Source organism: Zingiber officinale, chromosome 8B (genome assembly GCF_018446385.1).
Source record: "Zingiber officinale cultivar Zhangliang chromosome 8B, Zo_v1.1, whole genome shotgun sequence".
NCBI classification, from domain to species: domain Eukaryota; kingdom Viridiplantae; phylum Streptophyta; class Magnoliopsida; order Zingiberales; family Zingiberaceae; genus Zingiber; species Zingiber officinale.
Genome location: NC_056001.1, coordinates 30,183,841 through 30,200,564, shown reverse-complemented (window position 1 = coordinate 30,200,564; position 16,724 = coordinate 30,183,841). Strand labels below are relative to the sequence as shown.

The window sequence follows — 16,724 nt, the reverse complement described above, 5'->3', positions numbered from 1 at the left end:
TTTTTTGTAGTGGGTGGACCTGAGTTCAAAGCTAATGCTATTATGTCTTATTGGTCGCTCGATAAAGTTCCTGCAAGCACGACAAAGAATCTTCTCCAAGAGTTGGGCGACAATTGAAATCCCGGCCGATAAAGTTCCTGCAAGCACGACAAAGAATCTTCTCCAAGAGTTGGGCGACAATTGAAATCCCGGTCGATAAAGTTCCTGCAAGCACGACAAAGAATCTTCTCCACAAGTTAGGCGACAATTGAAATCCCCATCTTAATGGGGAAGTTAAGAGAAAGAAGAAGAAACTTCGATTTAAGCGTGACCAATTTGAATCAGACTTCTTGCCCATGCTCATTTTATAAGGACCATCCATCGTGAAATCAAAATCCATTAACAATCTCATCTATGTTAATGGACCTAATTATTCAATCTACACATGCAATACATATCGAATAGCTTAAACCTTCTCCATACAACATGTATTAAATCATTTAATGAGGTTTAATTCACGTATTAACCCACCTTTTCAATTTACTATGGATAACTTATTAAAAATCAAGCTAAGTTAATATAAAATCAACTCAACTCTACTAGTTTCATACTTATTAAACTTAATTTTTTATTTTCATCTAATTTTTGATATCGATCGGTAGAGTGTTTAGTCGTCTATGCTACTTAAGTCATAACAAGATTTAATTGATGATAATGATACAAATCTAGATAAGTAGCATAGCAATTAAGGATGTCTTCGAATAGGAGACCAGATGACAAATTAAGATATGTCGAATATCTTCCTTTTTTGATTAAAAATAAATTGAGGCTTTTTTAATTATTATTATTATAAAAACCTTATAAAAATTGTGGAAATGAAAATTTTCTTTTTTAATATACAGGAAGTTATAATAATTTTAGATAAATTGAGGGGTCAACGTGAATGTTCTCTCATTTCAACGCTATAAATGTGCGACCTCCCCTCTAAAGCCGCAATCCTTCTCTGGGCAGAAGCAGCAGCAATGGCGATCGAGTCGGCGAAGTGCGCTTGCTGCGGCCTGCGCGAGGACTGCACCTTGGAGTACATCGGCAGCGTGAAGGCCGACTTCGACGGCAAGTGGCTCTGCGGGCTCTGCGCCGAGGCCGTGCGCGACGAGCTCAGCAGGCGGCAGCGGCGGAGCTCACCCGGCTTTCTCCGGGACGCCATCACCGACCACATGTCCTTCTGCAGGAAATCGTCCAACTCCAATCCGGCCACCAAGGTCGCCGACGGCATGCGGATGATGCTGCGGCGGAGATCCGGCGATCTGTCAAAGCCCCCCGCGTCGCCCGTCAAGTGCGGATTCAGAATCGCGAGGATCGCCGATTAGGGTTACCGGTTCGTTTCGCCCCTTTTATCTCGTCTTGCATGAGTCGAGGTTTCTCGTCACCGTGTACATATTTGACCAATGAAATCGCTCTCTTGAGTTGGGGATATCATCCAGAGTTCCAACTTTGCTGAATATTTCGATCGCAATCAACAGGATCGATGACTAATGGTTAGAACTGTAGATTTTTTAATTTTATTTTTCGATCGGCGCCTAGATTTCGATTCATTTCCCCCTTTTTCTTATCTTGCCTGCTTCGATCTCGTCATTGGGTGCATATTTGCTCAAAGAAATCGCTCTTTTTGAGCACAGCATTCAAATTTCCAACTTTGTTAGGGTACCAATAGTAGATTTCTTTTCCCGATAGCCGAGTTGATACTTGAACCCAAGGCTGAATAGGCCTCTGTGATTTACCCCTTCCAGGGTAGGGATTCAAATTTTTTTTCGTCTCTTTTAATTAAAATTTAGCCTTTAATTTGATCGAAAGAAAGAAAGAAATTAAATTATTCTTTTTTAGTTTATTATTATTATTTTTGTGTGTGTTTGTTAACCTCTTAAATTCATTTCCATGTTATACATAATTGCATTTCTTCCTCTTCCCTAATTATACAGAATTTATTTATTTATTTATTGGACCGAAATAAAATAGTAAAATTAGACCGAATTAAATTCCTTCCTTCCTTTTATTCCTTTCCAAGATAAATTATGAAAAGAAAATAACATAAAATGAATAGAATTGATTTTTTTCTTCTTTCAATTTATCTCTTTCCTTTTCGATATCCATTTCAGTCCATTTCTACCTGATTTGGAGATTGAATGGGGAAGAAAAATAAGAAGAATTTAACCTTCCAAGTAAACACAATCATTAAAAGCTCCATGTTGATTGATATACCTCAGAGGGAGAGGTGGAGGATGACAATGAGCTTGCTCGATCGGGCGATGGAGAGCAACAATTAATAAATAGCAACCAGCTAGCCTAGCCTAGCCTAGTAGCAACTCTAGGCACCCTCTCGAGGTGATCGAGTTCGATCTAGTGGAGCTCCCTTTTGCTTCATCATCTCCACCAATTAACCATTGATGGTCATTCCATTCATCCCTGCTTTCTCGACAAGGGTGTGGACTCGTAGCACCGATGGATCGCCATGCCCGTAGGCACAACCATTCCTATGACTGTTTGTTTGATAGCGTATGTGTTGCTATCGATCAGATTCTAGGGGAAAGAAGAACACAACGCAACTATTTTTATGATGGTTAGATTGTCGAAGAAGACTTCCTAATGCCTTAAAGAGTTTATTGATTGTATTCACAATGCGATAAGAAATGATAACCCATCATATATATATTGTGAGATATAAAATGAGTTGTGTGATCGTATGGATGGATGTCATTGTTGATCATAATTATAATTATAAATATATAATGTAATCAATTAAATAAGTCATAATTTAATGGGATCAAGTTTACAATTAAGGAATATGACTTAAGGGTTTAATTATTATGAATAAATTAATATGGATACCATGTACAATTTCTAATTTATTGAGGGGTCAAATTAGAAATAGGTAAATTTATGTTTCTATAAATAAGAGTTATAGTCCCAATCTGCAGATGATACTTTTGTATTGTTTCTTCATCGACAAAACTCTCTGGATACTAAGGAAGATCTGCAAATTGAATATCTTGCCCAAAATCGATTGCATGCTATGAATTCTGGTACGCTTCCGTAATTTTATCTATTCCGTTTATAATTTCTTAAGAATTGAATAGAATGCATAAGTTTTGTGTTGAGATTTCTCAACCCAATTTTTTTATCAATTGGTATCAGAGCCTTCTATTATTCTTAAGGAAAATTTTTATTTTGGGTACAAAGTTTTGTTTTGTGCAATCTCGGTTTTGGTTCATGATATATCATGTTGCGATTTTATTCATCGCGATTTTCGGTACTATTCTGTGTCGCAATCGGTTGGAAAAATTTGCGATAGCATCGCAAATTCCACCGGGGAAAGGAAAGTGTCATAGGAGGTTGCTTGCAATCGGTTTCCTAGGCCGGCGACGACATCCAAGATGACAGACAACATGCTAAACGCCGCTTCTCACATTTTCTGCTCATTGCGAGCGAGCGCATATGACCAACATTGTGCCACCGGCAACAACATCATGTTGGAGGTAGTTTTTTGAGACAGAATAAAGCGTTATAGTTGGCCGGTGAGTTGGCCATGGCCGCCTCTCACTATTTCATGATCGGCGTCCGACGCTAGAAAGGGCCGCTGACTATCCCGATATCCAGTCGGTTGGTTGTCGTGGTCAGCAACTGTGGTTGTGTCAGTTTGTGCGACATGGATGCGTGTGACGAAGCTGACGAAGAAACAGTTCGTTTCTTCGTAAATGGTTTTTAGAAAAAAAAAAAAAACCAAAGGCCACGTACATGGCCTGCTGGCCACTTACGTGGAACGTGGAGTGAGGCCACATTTAGGAAGAAATCGTTTTTGCCAACTTTTGATATTTTTGAATTTTGACATTAAAAATAATTAAAAAAATAAAAACAATTGGTGCATGTTTCGCTGAGGAATCGAAATATTATACATAAGTAATATAATTTATCCTATTAAATGATAATCCATTAAATTTATTATTTGAATTAAATAATCAATTTATTTTATATTATTAATTTAATTAGATTATATGGGGTTTATTAATATCTATTATTTTAAATTAAATTAAATTTGAATTATATGTCAACTTTTATTATTTGAATTTAATTTTATTTGAAATATTGAGATATTATTGAGGTATTAAATAAAGTGTAAATGTGTATATTTATATGAGTATTAATCGACCCAAAGGAAAATTTATACTTAACAAATATACATTAACAAAAATTATCAGGTTTTTTTATTTGTTATGTTTCATGCATGTAATAAATCGATCCAAAGATAAGTTTATTATTTGTCATGCATTATTGTTAGTGTTTGATTATTACAACAAAAGTACCACTTACAAATAATATTACTGTCCAAAGACTTGATTTGTTATCGCACTAAATATCTTTAGATGAGATTTATCATTTATTTTAATTGATTCAAAATGAGCATGTTATTTATATTATAATTCTTGTGTTCTTTTTTCAGCAAGTGTTGTTACTATTTCTGTTAACTTAAGTTCAATGTCGATCCTTAATGGTACAAATTTTAAGGATTGGAAGGAGAACATTTTAATTGTTCTTGGCTGCATGGATCTAGATCTTACGCTTAGGACAGAGCAATCCACTGCTCCTACAGATATTAGTTCCTCTGAACTGAGGGCTAAATATGAGAAGTGGGATCGCTCTAACTGTATGAGTCTTATGATCATCAAGCGCGGTATACCTGAGGCATTTAGGGGTGCAGTGTCTCATAGTGTCACCAAAGTTAAGGAATATCTCGATGAGATTGAAAAGCGCTTTGCCAAAAATGATAAGGCGGAAACAAGCACAATTTTGAAGAGCTTGATTTCCATGAAGTATAAAGGCAAGGGAAATATTCGAGAATATATTATGGAAATGTCCCACCTTGCATCAAAATTAAAGGCACTTAATCTTGAATTGTCGGATGACATGCTTGTGCATTTAGTGTTTATTTCTCTTCCGAACCAATTTAGTCAATTTCAGATCAATTATAACTGTCAAAGAGAGAAATGTACTCTTAATGAGCTCATTTCATATTGTGTTCAAGAGGAAAAGAGGTTGAAACAAATCAATGCTGAAAGTGCCTATTTGGCAAGCACCCCTAAAGATAAGGGCAAGAAAAGAAAGAATGAGGCTACTAAAGGTCGTTATGTGAAGAAACAAAAGTAGGATACAGACAAGAAAGGTTGTTTCTTCTGTAACAAGCCTGATCATGTCAAAAAAGAATGTCCTAAGAATCATGCCTGGCGTGCGAAAAAAGGTACATTTTTTAATTTAGTTTGTTCTGAAGTAAATTTAGCTTCAGTACCTCGAAACACTTGATGGTTAGACTCTGGTGCTACTACTAACATCAGTGTTTCAATGCAGAGTTGTCTGAGCTATCGAAAGCCAACTGATGCTGAAAGATACATTTATATGGGTGACGGCAAGTTGGTTGAGGTGGAAACAATAGTGAATTTTAGATTGTTGTTAAACACTGGTTATTATTTAGACTTAATAGATACTTTTGTTGTACCGTCATTTAGACGGAATTTGGTTTCTGTTTCTGTTTTGGACAAATTAGGTTATTGTTGTTCGTTTGGAAACAATCAATTCAGTTTATCTATTAATTCTATTGTTATTAGAACCGGTTCACTTATAATTTCTGACAATCTATATATGCTTGATACAAATGCTTCTTATATTAAAACCCTGAATGCGGAATCATGTGTTATTAAGCGTAAATTTAATCATGAAAACTCAAGTGCCTTATGACACAAACGTTTATGACACATCTCTAGAAATAGAGTTGAACGACTTATATCGGATGGAATTTTACACTCCATTGATTTTACAAACCTAAATGTTTGTGTTGAATGCATTAAGGGCGAACAAACCAAAAGAAAGAAAGGGGGTGCATATAGAGCTACAGAAGTATTGGAATTGATACATACAGATGTTTGTGGACCATTTCCAACACCTTCTTGGAATGGTCAACAATATTTTGTATCATTCATTGATGATTATTCTCGTTATGCATATCTATTTCTTATTTATGAGAAGGCTCAAACATTGGACGTTTTAAATCATTTAAGGATGAAGTTGAGAATCAACTAGACAAAAGAATTAAGAAAGTTAGATCTGATCGTGGTGGTGAATACTACAGTAGATATGACGGTTCAAGTGAGCAACGTCCAGGACCTTTTGCTCAATACCTAGAGGAGTGTGGAATCGTCCCACAGTACACCATGCAAGGCTCACTAGGCATGAATGGTGTAACTAAACGACGTAATCGAACTCTTAAGGATATGGTAAGGAGTATGATTAGTCATTCAACCTTACCAATGTCACTCTGGAGAGAAGCATTGAAGACAACAGCTTACATTCTAAATCGAATACCCACTAAAGCAACTACTAAAACACCTTTTGAGCTTTGGACAAGGCGAAAGCCAAGTCTCAAACATTTTCTTATTTGGGGATGTCCAGCTGAGGCTAGACCGTATAGGCCACATGAAAAGAAATTGGACTCCAGAACTGTGAGTAACTACTTTATTGGATATTCTGAGCGATCACGGGACTATAAGTTTTATGATCCCAAAGTAAAGACCATCTTTGAGATGAGAACAACAACGTTCTTTGAGGATATTGAGTTTGGGGGGAAGAACAAAGTAACTAACATTGTCTTTGAGGAGGAATGTATTCCCACTATTCTTTAAGAGGAAATGATTTATATTCCTATGATTGCTTATAATAATAATCAGGATTTTATTCTTGTCAGTGATCAGGATGCAATACCAGAACAATAAGACATTGTTAATCAACTCCCAGAAGAACAAACTCAACAACCTCAAGAACCAGTGTATGTAGAACAAGTGCCTTTACGAAGGTCCACTAGAGAAAGGAGGAGTACTATTTCGGATGATTACATAGTATTACTTCAAGAACATGAGGAAAATGTGTTGGAGCAATCTAGGTGCCCTAGGTTTTTATGTTTGGGCAAAAGTTTAAGTTAGGTTTATTATTGTATTTGATATGCATTGTGAGTGTGCAGGATACAGGTACAATAAGGAAAGTCCAAGTGTAATATTGGCAGAGGAGAAAAGTCCAAGGATGAGTCTTGGCGGTGTAAGTCCAAGTATGTAGTCTTGACAACGTAAGTCCAAGTGTGACTTGGCAATGGATGAAGTCCCGGAGGTGAGGAGCCTCTTGGCAAAGGAAGACCCGACAATAAGGACAAGGCCAAAGGAAGCTCCAGAAGGCAAGACATGAAGGATGGGGAGACATCCGAGGGATGCGAGGCTGATGAAGAAGGCTAGGTCTAGGTTGGTCGGGCGAGGACGAGTGCTGAGTGATTGTACTCGGGGCGAAATCTTATGGTCTTAGGTTTCACTGTAGCAGCAATATGCGACACTGTAGCAGTCGACTGGTTACTGTAGCAGGTAACTAATACACTGTAGCAGTCGACTGGTATACTATAGCAGTACCGACTAGTAGTCGATCGTTGGGTAACGGTCAGCTTCACTTAAAGGACCAATCGACTGGTAGCGGGAAAACAGCTTAGTGTTTTCCTCTCGAGCTCTATTTAATAGAGCTCGGGGTGCTTGGGCATGGTTGACGAAATAGACTTTGTTAAAGCCTATTAGAGTCTCTCAAGCCTTCGTGTGATCGGTGTGCTTGTATTCAAGTGTTTGTGGCGAGGTTTCTCCACCGACAAGGAGCTTAAGATAGCTGGAGGTTTTCCGAGGAGTCATCCACCTACGGATCGGGATCGTCCACCTTACAGACAGTCGTGGAGTAGGATCTTTATCTCCAAACCACGTTAAATCAATGTGTTAGGTTTGCTTTCTCTTGTTAATATTTGTTTTTGTATTTTCGCTGTGAACTAACATTATAGGAAGCAATCGATTTGGGTGAGATGCTATTCACCCCCCTCTAGCGGATGTCAAGGTCCCAACAAGTGGTATTAGAGCCAGGTTTCTCTTCTACGGACTAACCGCCAAGAGAGCAAGAAGCTAGAGGAAGAAGAAGATGGAGTCCGAAGGACCGCTCGGATGGGATATCCGAATTCCACCTCCGTACAACAAAGAAGACTTCAATTATTGGAGGACGCGGTTGGAAACATGGTTCCAAATGGATTGGAACCAATGGGTTGCATTGGAAGATCCATTTGAGCCTCCAAAGTGTTGGGATCTTAGATGGCTAGAGGGGGGGTGAATAGCCTCTTAAAAACTTAAACACAAATTTCTACAAAGAAACTTGTTAGCACAGTGGAATTAGGAAACTAAAACAAAAAGGAAACAAGCACACTAACACACGGATTTACGAGGTTCGGGGATAACTTGCCCCTACTCCTCGGCGTGTCCGTAAGGTGGACGACCCCTGATCTTCGGTAGATCGCACCCCGGATAAATTCCGGCTAAAGATCCTCCTTCTCGGTGGAGTAACCTCTCCACAAAGTCTCAAGAAATATATATGTTAAAGCACAAGACTTACAGAGCTCGGTGGCAAAGAAGAATGAACTAACGCTTACAACCACGCGAGGATCAGTGGAAACAGAGAACTCACAGATAGCAGTTTCTCACCCGAGAGCTCAAGAACTTAGCACACCTCAACGATCAACAGAACATTTTGTTTTCTTTTTTCACTTTCTTGCTTTCTTGTTGTACTTTCCTCTCGCTTTTTACTGCTTCTTAAGCCCCTGTTCTCTGCTGTCACGGATCGTGGTCAAACTGCACAGAATCATCGCTGCAGCCAATCCCTCTTACTCCTTACCTGGTTCTCTAAACTCACACCAATGAAATCACAGTCTTCACTGGTGTCTTCTGAGCTCGAACCAATCACCAGGAGTCAAGCGGATCGCAGCCAGATCACACCAGTAGCCGTTGATGCTTTAAATGCACCATGCGCCGCGAATCACAGCAGAAAGGTCATTTGTCGTATTCCTCTTATGGACTTAATTTGAAATTAGGCTTGGAATGATACCTGAGATCCTGCAAACTCAAAAGCTAACAGCACAGAGGGTTATATCACATGAATCAGGCAGATCAAATGCAGTGGAGGAATCGCAGAAATAGCGAACAAATCTGATTGTGTGTGGATCGGTCACCAGACCGATCCATGGACCGATCAGGACATATCCTGATCGGTCCGCAGCTTGTCTGATCGGTCGTGGAGACCGATCAGACTGCAGGTGGATCGGTCTCCACGACCGATCCCCTGCCTTCTTCTCTTCGCAATACCATCTCCTGATAGGTCTCCAAGACCGATCAGATTGCACTCAGTGTGCTACTGAGTGTTTCCTGATCGGTCTACAGACCGATCAGATTACACTCAGTGTGCTACTGAGTGTTTCCTGATCGGTCTACAGACCGATCAGATTACACTCAGTGTGCTACTGAGTGTTTCCTGATCGGTCACCAGACCGATCCATGGAAACTTAGTTTCACTGGATCGGTCTGCCGACCGATCCACTGTCTTATGTATCACTGGATCGGTCTGCCGACCGATCCAATGTACCATGGAATGTCCACTTAGGTCCCTCTCTGACCTAATTTGGAGAACAAACTACCGAGCCCTCTCCGACTTCGTCAGGTCCAGAGAACGAGCTACCGAGCCCTCTCTGACCTAGTCCGGAGAATGAGCTACCGAGCCCTCTCCGACTTCGTCCGGTCCAGAGAACGAGCTACCGAGCCCTCTCTGACCTAGTCCGGAGAACGAGCTACCGAGCCCTCTCCGACTTCGTCAGGTCCAGAGAACGAGCTACCGAGCCCTCTCTGACCTAGTCCGGAGAACGAGCTACCGAGCCCTCTCCGACTTCGTCCGGTCCAGAGAACGAGCTACCGAGCCCTCTCCGACCTAGTGCGGAGAACGAGCTACCGAGCCCTTTCCGACTTCGCGTGCCAAGTTTCCAACTTGGACTTTTCCCTTCCACTTGATCAACCTTGATCATTAATCAAACCGAGTTTAATTAACATCTGATACAAACTTAAATCCGTGTCAACATCAAAACAACAGCCAGGTCAGACTGTATCAACACAAAGGGAAAAAAAGGGGAAGTGCATCCGACCTCGATATTGGATCGAGAAACAAAGGGAGCAAGGGAGGCGGATAAGAAGGTAACAAAAATTTTGTTAAATCTATTACCCTCTAACATAATTTTGAGTGTAGGTGAGTATGAGAATGCAAACGACCTTTGGAAAAAGGTAATTGCACTTCATGAGAGTCCAACACAAATCCAAGAAGAAGAGGAACCCAAGGAAAATGACTCATTGGTCCAAGAAGAGAAGAACCAATCGAATGTTGACACGAGTTTAACATCTGAGGAGGGGAAGGAAGATGAGGAGGTATCATCCACATTTTCAAGGGAGGAAGAAGTGGAATCATCCACATCTTCAAGTGAAGAGGAAGAAGGGAAATCCAAGGAAGAGGAGATCTTGGAAGCTCAACCCTCCACCTCAACTACCAAAAAGAGCACAAAGGACCACATCAAATGTTTTGAGTGTGGTAAGATGGGGCACTACAAGAGTAGGTGTCCTTCACTCAAGAAGGTAAAGGAGGTAAACCCTAAACTCACTAAAGTTAATTTAGAAACTAATGTGAGTTGTAGGAAGAAGAAGGAGAAGAAGAAGCACATTAGGTGCTTTACATGTGGTGAGTGGGGTCACTACCACACAAAGTGCCCAAGGAGAGGAGAGTTCAAGAAATTGGCGCACTTGAAGAAGTGGGAGAAGAAGGGAGCTTCCAAGGTAAAAACCAAGGTATCGTTTAATGAATCCATTCCGTTGACACATGATAAAAAGCATGATAGAAATAACTCTTATATCTTATTGTTATTTATCATGAGAATAGGAGGCATGATAACCTTAAGGATAAATATATTCCTCCTCATGCTAGATTTGCCACACCTAAGGTTAGGAAGGTAAATAACAACTTAGATAATAACACCAAGGATTTTAGATATATGCCTAAAAATAGAAATGCTCAAGGATTCAATGAAAAATCAAAATCTAGGGATTTATGGAGTGAAAATCAAGTCTTGAGGACAAGACTTGATAATTTAGAAAGGACCTTAGCAAGAATGGAAAACATGCTTAGGGGTCAAAATGAGCATAACCTAGAAAAAGCTAGACAAGAGTCATCCAATGGCAATAGGGGTTTGAGATACAAACCTAAAGCCAAGGAGGATGTGACTTCCTTTCATAGGGTTCCATATAGCTATGGGGTCAACCCTAAGTGTAGAGGTCAAGTCAAAGATACTAGGGAAGGAATCCCTAAGAGTACTTTTGACAAGACAAATGTGACTAAGACTTCTAAGAAGTCTAACAAAGTCACAAAGAAGGTTGCAAGGGAGGTCATCCCTAAAGTTGATCTAGTAAAGGTGACTAAGGCTCCAAAAAGGCCTAATAAAGTCACAAAGAAGGTTACAAGGGAAGTTATTCCTAGAAGTGACCTAGTAAAGGTGACCAAGGCTTCTAAGAAGCCTAGAAAGGTCCTTAGGAAGGTATCTAGGGAAGTCATCCCTAGTGAGTACCTAAAACATCTAAGGAGCACCAATAGGTATTGGGTTCCTAGGAGCATATTCTCTACACCCTAGATGGGGTTAGAGAGTGTCAACTCCAATTGGAAAGGTAGTTAATCCAACATTTGTAAAGTTGATACTTGAGAGCATTTTCAAGGTTATTGTTAACCTTAGAAAATGAAAAAGATTATTGGGTTACTCTTTGAAAGAGTAATATATGTGCCAAAATTTGAAGAGTTGAACTTAATACAAGTTGGCATACATTAGAAAAGTATAAGAAAAATTAAGTTAGAATTTTGATACTTTTTTAAGGAATTAAGAGAAAATCCATGCTTTAATCAAATGTGATTAAGCCTTGAAGAGCAAAAATGTGCCAAGTTTTGAGGATTTGAAATTAGATTAAATTGACACACTTGGGAAAGCAAAAGAAATGTCAAGTTAGGACTTAGATAATTTCTTTAAGAGTTAAGAGCAAATCTAAGTCTTAAATCTAAGAAGATTACTCCTTGAGAGAGTAACATGTGCCAAACAAAATTTGGGGATTTAATTTTTAATTTCAATTGGCACAAATAGGAAAGGTTAAAAGACATGCCAAGTTGGGTTGCGACATTTCTTCAATAGGTAATCTAGGATTAGAATTTAAAGGCTTAGCTAAGGGATTAAGGATACTTAGATAGTCTATCTAGGTATATTTTATATATGCTAAAGTGCCATGATTGATTGCTTATCACATGTCATGACATCATGTGTTGCATTCATTTTTAGTATGAAAAATACAAAAATATCATGTCATGTCATACATACATCATGTAGCTATATATAACATTTTTTTTTTAAATTGCTCATTTTGATGTATGCCATGTAACATCATGCATTATGTTAATCTCCTTGTAATTAAGGACAAAAGACATTTATTATGAATGGTAAAGAGCCCAACAAGTGAGATTATGCCAAATGACATCCTAGGTGGATGATCATAAGTCTCATAATGCCTAGATAGTTATGCATGATCCTTTAGTTTAGGACAAAAACAAATATACATCTCACAAAGAATCATAAGGTGACTTGTATGTGTTTTAGTACACATTAGATACAAGTGAGATGTTAGGATGGTGAACAAAACTCAAGATATTGATTTAGTGCATCTTGTTGAGTTTTAGGTTCATCAAAATACATAGTTATGTGTCTTCCAATCATTGGGAAAGCTAATGTACAAGTCATGTGCATTGAGCCCAAAGAACGTAGTTGGTGTTAGTTAGAGCCCTAGAGTCAATAATTTGATGATTGTTGTATGGACTCGTTGTATCATATTCTTGTATATAAATAAAGACATTTATTTTGGTTATTATACTTACTTGTATTGGTGCCAAATTACTAAGTATAATAGCGTCCTTGAGTAGAAGGCTCTTACCTATATCAATCGATTGGTTGAATCGATAGTGAGATGATATAGAGAACACTACTCTTAATCATTTCTAGTCAAGTATTAACATTCAGGGACAATGTTAATGCGACGAGACTAGCATGTAGGTTAACTCGATGACTTGATCTCACAAGTCATGGATATAGAGATATCAAGTTGACACATGTGTATGCATTGGAGAATGTATACTGAATGACCCGTCATGAGAAAGTATCATGGATCGTTATATGAGTGTCATATACTTTCTCATGTGGCTATTAGTATGACTATTAATCCTTGGACCTGAAGTCACCATGGTTCCCTACATAAGGAGTTACATACTTTGGCTTCGTCAAACGTCACCCGTAACTGGGTGGACTATAAAGGCGATTACTGGGTATGTAACAAATTATGCGGAGGGATGTGAGTGATGTAGATGAGATATATCCCTCCTATATGACGGGAGTGACATCGATATTCTTGATAGAGTGAGATCACTAAGTGCATGGTCATGCCCAAATGAGTCAATATGAGATATTGAGCTCATTTGATTGAATGAGTCTACTTGGAGTTCAAGATTTAGATTGATTAGAGGATGACACGGTCTATGCCTCATATTGATCAATCTAGATGTCTAGGATAGAAGGACACTTGTCATATATTGTGAAGAGTCACAATTAGTAGTTACAAGGTGATGTTGGATCTCAACATTCTTATAACTTGGGTAGTAATGATATGTTGCTAGATACCGCTCATTACTTATGCTTCTAAATGGGTTTAGGAGCATTGCCAACGTTATAAGAACCTATAGGGTCACACACAAAGGATAATTAGATGGAGATTAGGTTCATTTGATGAACCTAAAGGATTAGGCTCATGTGATGAACCAAATTTGATTAAGAGTAATCCAAATTGAGCTAATTGAGTTGGACTCAATTTGGTTCATGTGTTAAGCGAGTCTAATTTGGACTTAGACTCATTTAATTAATTTAATTCAATGAATAGAGATTCATTAAATTAAAATTGACTTAAACCAATGGTTAGATTAGATCAACCATGGGAGAGAAGTTGTCAAGTTTGACTTGACCATTTGTCACCTCATTGGTGAGTTGACATTAAGTGGGTCAATAATGATGTGTAACATCATCAAGGCTAGCACATGTGTGTGTCACCTCATGAGGGAGACCAAGAGTTGTGACTCTTGGTATCCCATGGAGGTTTAAAAGCCTTCTTTTCAATGTGGTCGGCCACTTAATTCTATTGGGAGTTTTTCATTTGGTGAGTAACCTCCATCTTCTTCCAAAAGCTCTTTCTTCTCTCCCTCTCCGCCTCTTTGGCCGAATCCATCAAAGGTGCTAGCACACCTTTTGTGTGATTTTCTCCATCTCTTGCTTGTGTGGATACACATAGAGGAGTATCTACTTTGATACTCTCGAGATCCGGCAAACCTTGGACAAGCGGGATTAAGCGAAGGGCTTCGCATCAAGGGTAACCTTTTTATCTTGTAGATCTAAAGTAGATCTAGGCTTAGAAAACATGTATATGAAATTTTATTTCTTCGCACGGATCCGTGGCATGGGAATTTCGGAGTTTCCGCAACGCAAAAAGCGGTTTTTGCGGCCCGAAAAACCCAACAGTTGGATATTGATTTTAAAAATAATTTCAAAATGCTTTTGAAAAACTTTGGTGAAGACTATCTTTTGATAGTAATCATCATTGGAAAGTTAGACACAAACTAGGAGAAAATATTGAAGTTTTCAAGAGTTTTCAAATTTGTGTCAATCTTTGAAAATAGGAAGTATTTTCATAGAAAACTATTTTTCCCTGATAAAGTATACCCTAAATAATGTCTACATGAGTTTTCATGATGAAAACAAGTATGGATTGGTTAAGAAAAACCAAAGTGAAGTTTCGTTTGAGGTTTAGTTTCATTATTGAATTTTGAACCTCAAAACTTCGAGTTTTGGTTTTCATAATTATTTAAGAACCCCAAATCATTGTTGGTGCAATGATAGAAGTTTGACCATGTTTTTAGGGGGAGTTACTCTTTGAAAACATAAAAATATTTTCCAAGACCAAAAGGAGGTCAAGTGTTAAGGTAGCACATGACATTGGTATGGGAGATGTGACTAAGGACAAGGGAAAGTCATCCAAGGCCAATAAGAAGGAATATGTTAGGGTGACATATAATTATGGCAAGGATGAGGTGTCCAAGGTGAAGGACAAGAAGAAACTAACCAAAGACAATGTGTCTGAAGTTAAGAAGGTGAGTTTTGTAGGTCAAGTGTCACCCGAGGTGCACCGAAGTGACCTAGCCATAGTAAATGAGTCACCTAGGGAGGTGGTTAAGATTAAGAGCTCAAGGGGGAGCTCAAAGAGTCTTTGAGACATATGGTAAATGATCTCAAGTTAACCAAGATGTGCCAAAGAGATTAGAGATGGATTTGAGTCTCTATTATAGTTGGTTGACACAATTGGGTTAAGTTTCATGTATGAAAATATGACATTGGGGTCATATTACATGAAAATTAGTTTTTGATGTATAGATGCCATATAAACCAATGCTAGGGATGCATCATGGTTTAGTATGGGCAGATACATCAAGAGGAAGCCAAAACTAGGACTTTAGGTCAAGGTTCAATTGAACCATTTAGCTAGTTTTGAATTTTATATCAATCTTGAGATCTGTAATAAATATATTTTTATATATATTTTTTCCAAGTAGACAAGGTTAAAATAGACATCTCCACAAAATTTAGGAATTTTTGGAAGTCTGTGAAATTTTTGGCACATTTCTGAAAGTGGGTAAAAAAGACTGATTTTTGCCCAAAAAGAGTACCAGTCGACTGGTAACAATGTTTTTTTAGCACAGAATGTCTCTGTAAGCTCATTTTTATGAGGGCAGTCGATTGGTAACAGTGTATTTTGAACACAGAAGGTTCTGTGAGTGGAAATCGAAGGGGTCAGTCGACTGGTACCTAGTTCAGTCGACTGATACCAGCCTAAAAGTGTTTTTCAACTTTGTTCTTGATCGTGTCAACTCGTTTAAAGGTATAAGATCCATGAGGGATAAATACATGAGTTTAGGGTCAATTTGGATGACAAGTTTTCAATAATTGAGATATTGTTGGAGCTCTTTTTAATGTATGACAAAGGGGGAGAAATTTAGGTTTAAGTGGGAAACCTACACACCTTTGCAAGAAATCCTAGCTAAGGGTAGCTTAGGTGAAGGGGGAGTGATTGTTCAGGGAAAGGAGGAGAAGTTTACCTTTACGAAAAATCCTAGCTCAAGGGGGAGCTTAGGTGAAGGGGGAGCCTAGGGTTAGGTTTCATGAGTTATGCATGTGTAGATTTTATGTTTACTCACATTGTTATTGCATTTATGTTTCCCTAACTTAAACATGTTGTCAAACATCAAAAAGACGGAGATTGTTGGAGCAATCTAGGTGCCCTAGGTTTAGATATTTGGGTAAAGGTTTAAGTTAGGTTTATTGTTGTATTTGATATGCATTGTGAGTGTGCAGGATACAGGTACAATAAGGAAAGTCCAAGTGTAATATTGGCAGAGGAGAAAAGTCCAAGGATGAGTCTTGGCGGTGTAAGTCCAAGTATGTAGTCTTGACAACGTAAGTCCAAGTGTGACTTGGCAATGGATGAAGTCCCGGAGGTGAGGAGCCTCTTGGCAAAGGAAGACCCGACAATAAGGACAAGGCCGAAGGAAGCTCCAGAAGGCAAGACATGAAGGATGGGGAGACATCCGAGGGATGCGAGGCTGATAGAGGAGGCTAGAAGGCTAGGTCTAGGTTGGTCGGGTGA

At 38.8% G+C, this 16,724-nt stretch overlaps 2 protein-coding genes across 2 annotated transcripts; both read left to right on the top strand.

Annotated features, from left to right (window-relative positions):
- Positions 1–994: 994 nt before the first annotated feature.
- Positions 995–1,601, top strand: LOC122017641. The gene has a single exon (XM_042575308.1). It carries the CDS (start codon positions 1,002–1,004, stop codon positions 1,347–1,349), a length of 348 nt encoding a protein of 115 aa, XP_042431242.1. The 5' UTR covers positions 995–1,001; the 3' UTR covers positions 1,350–1,601.
- A 2,081-nt stretch (positions 1,602–3,682) lies between these two features.
- Positions 3,683–5,178, top strand: LOC122013632. Its single transcript, XM_042569882.1, has 2 exons — positions 3,683–3,734; positions 4,475–5,178. Exons 1-2 carry the CDS (start codon positions 3,683–3,685, stop codon positions 5,176–5,178), a joined length of 756 nt encoding a protein of 251 aa, XP_042425816.1.
- The last annotated feature ends 11,546 nt before the right edge of the window (positions 5,179–16,724 follow it).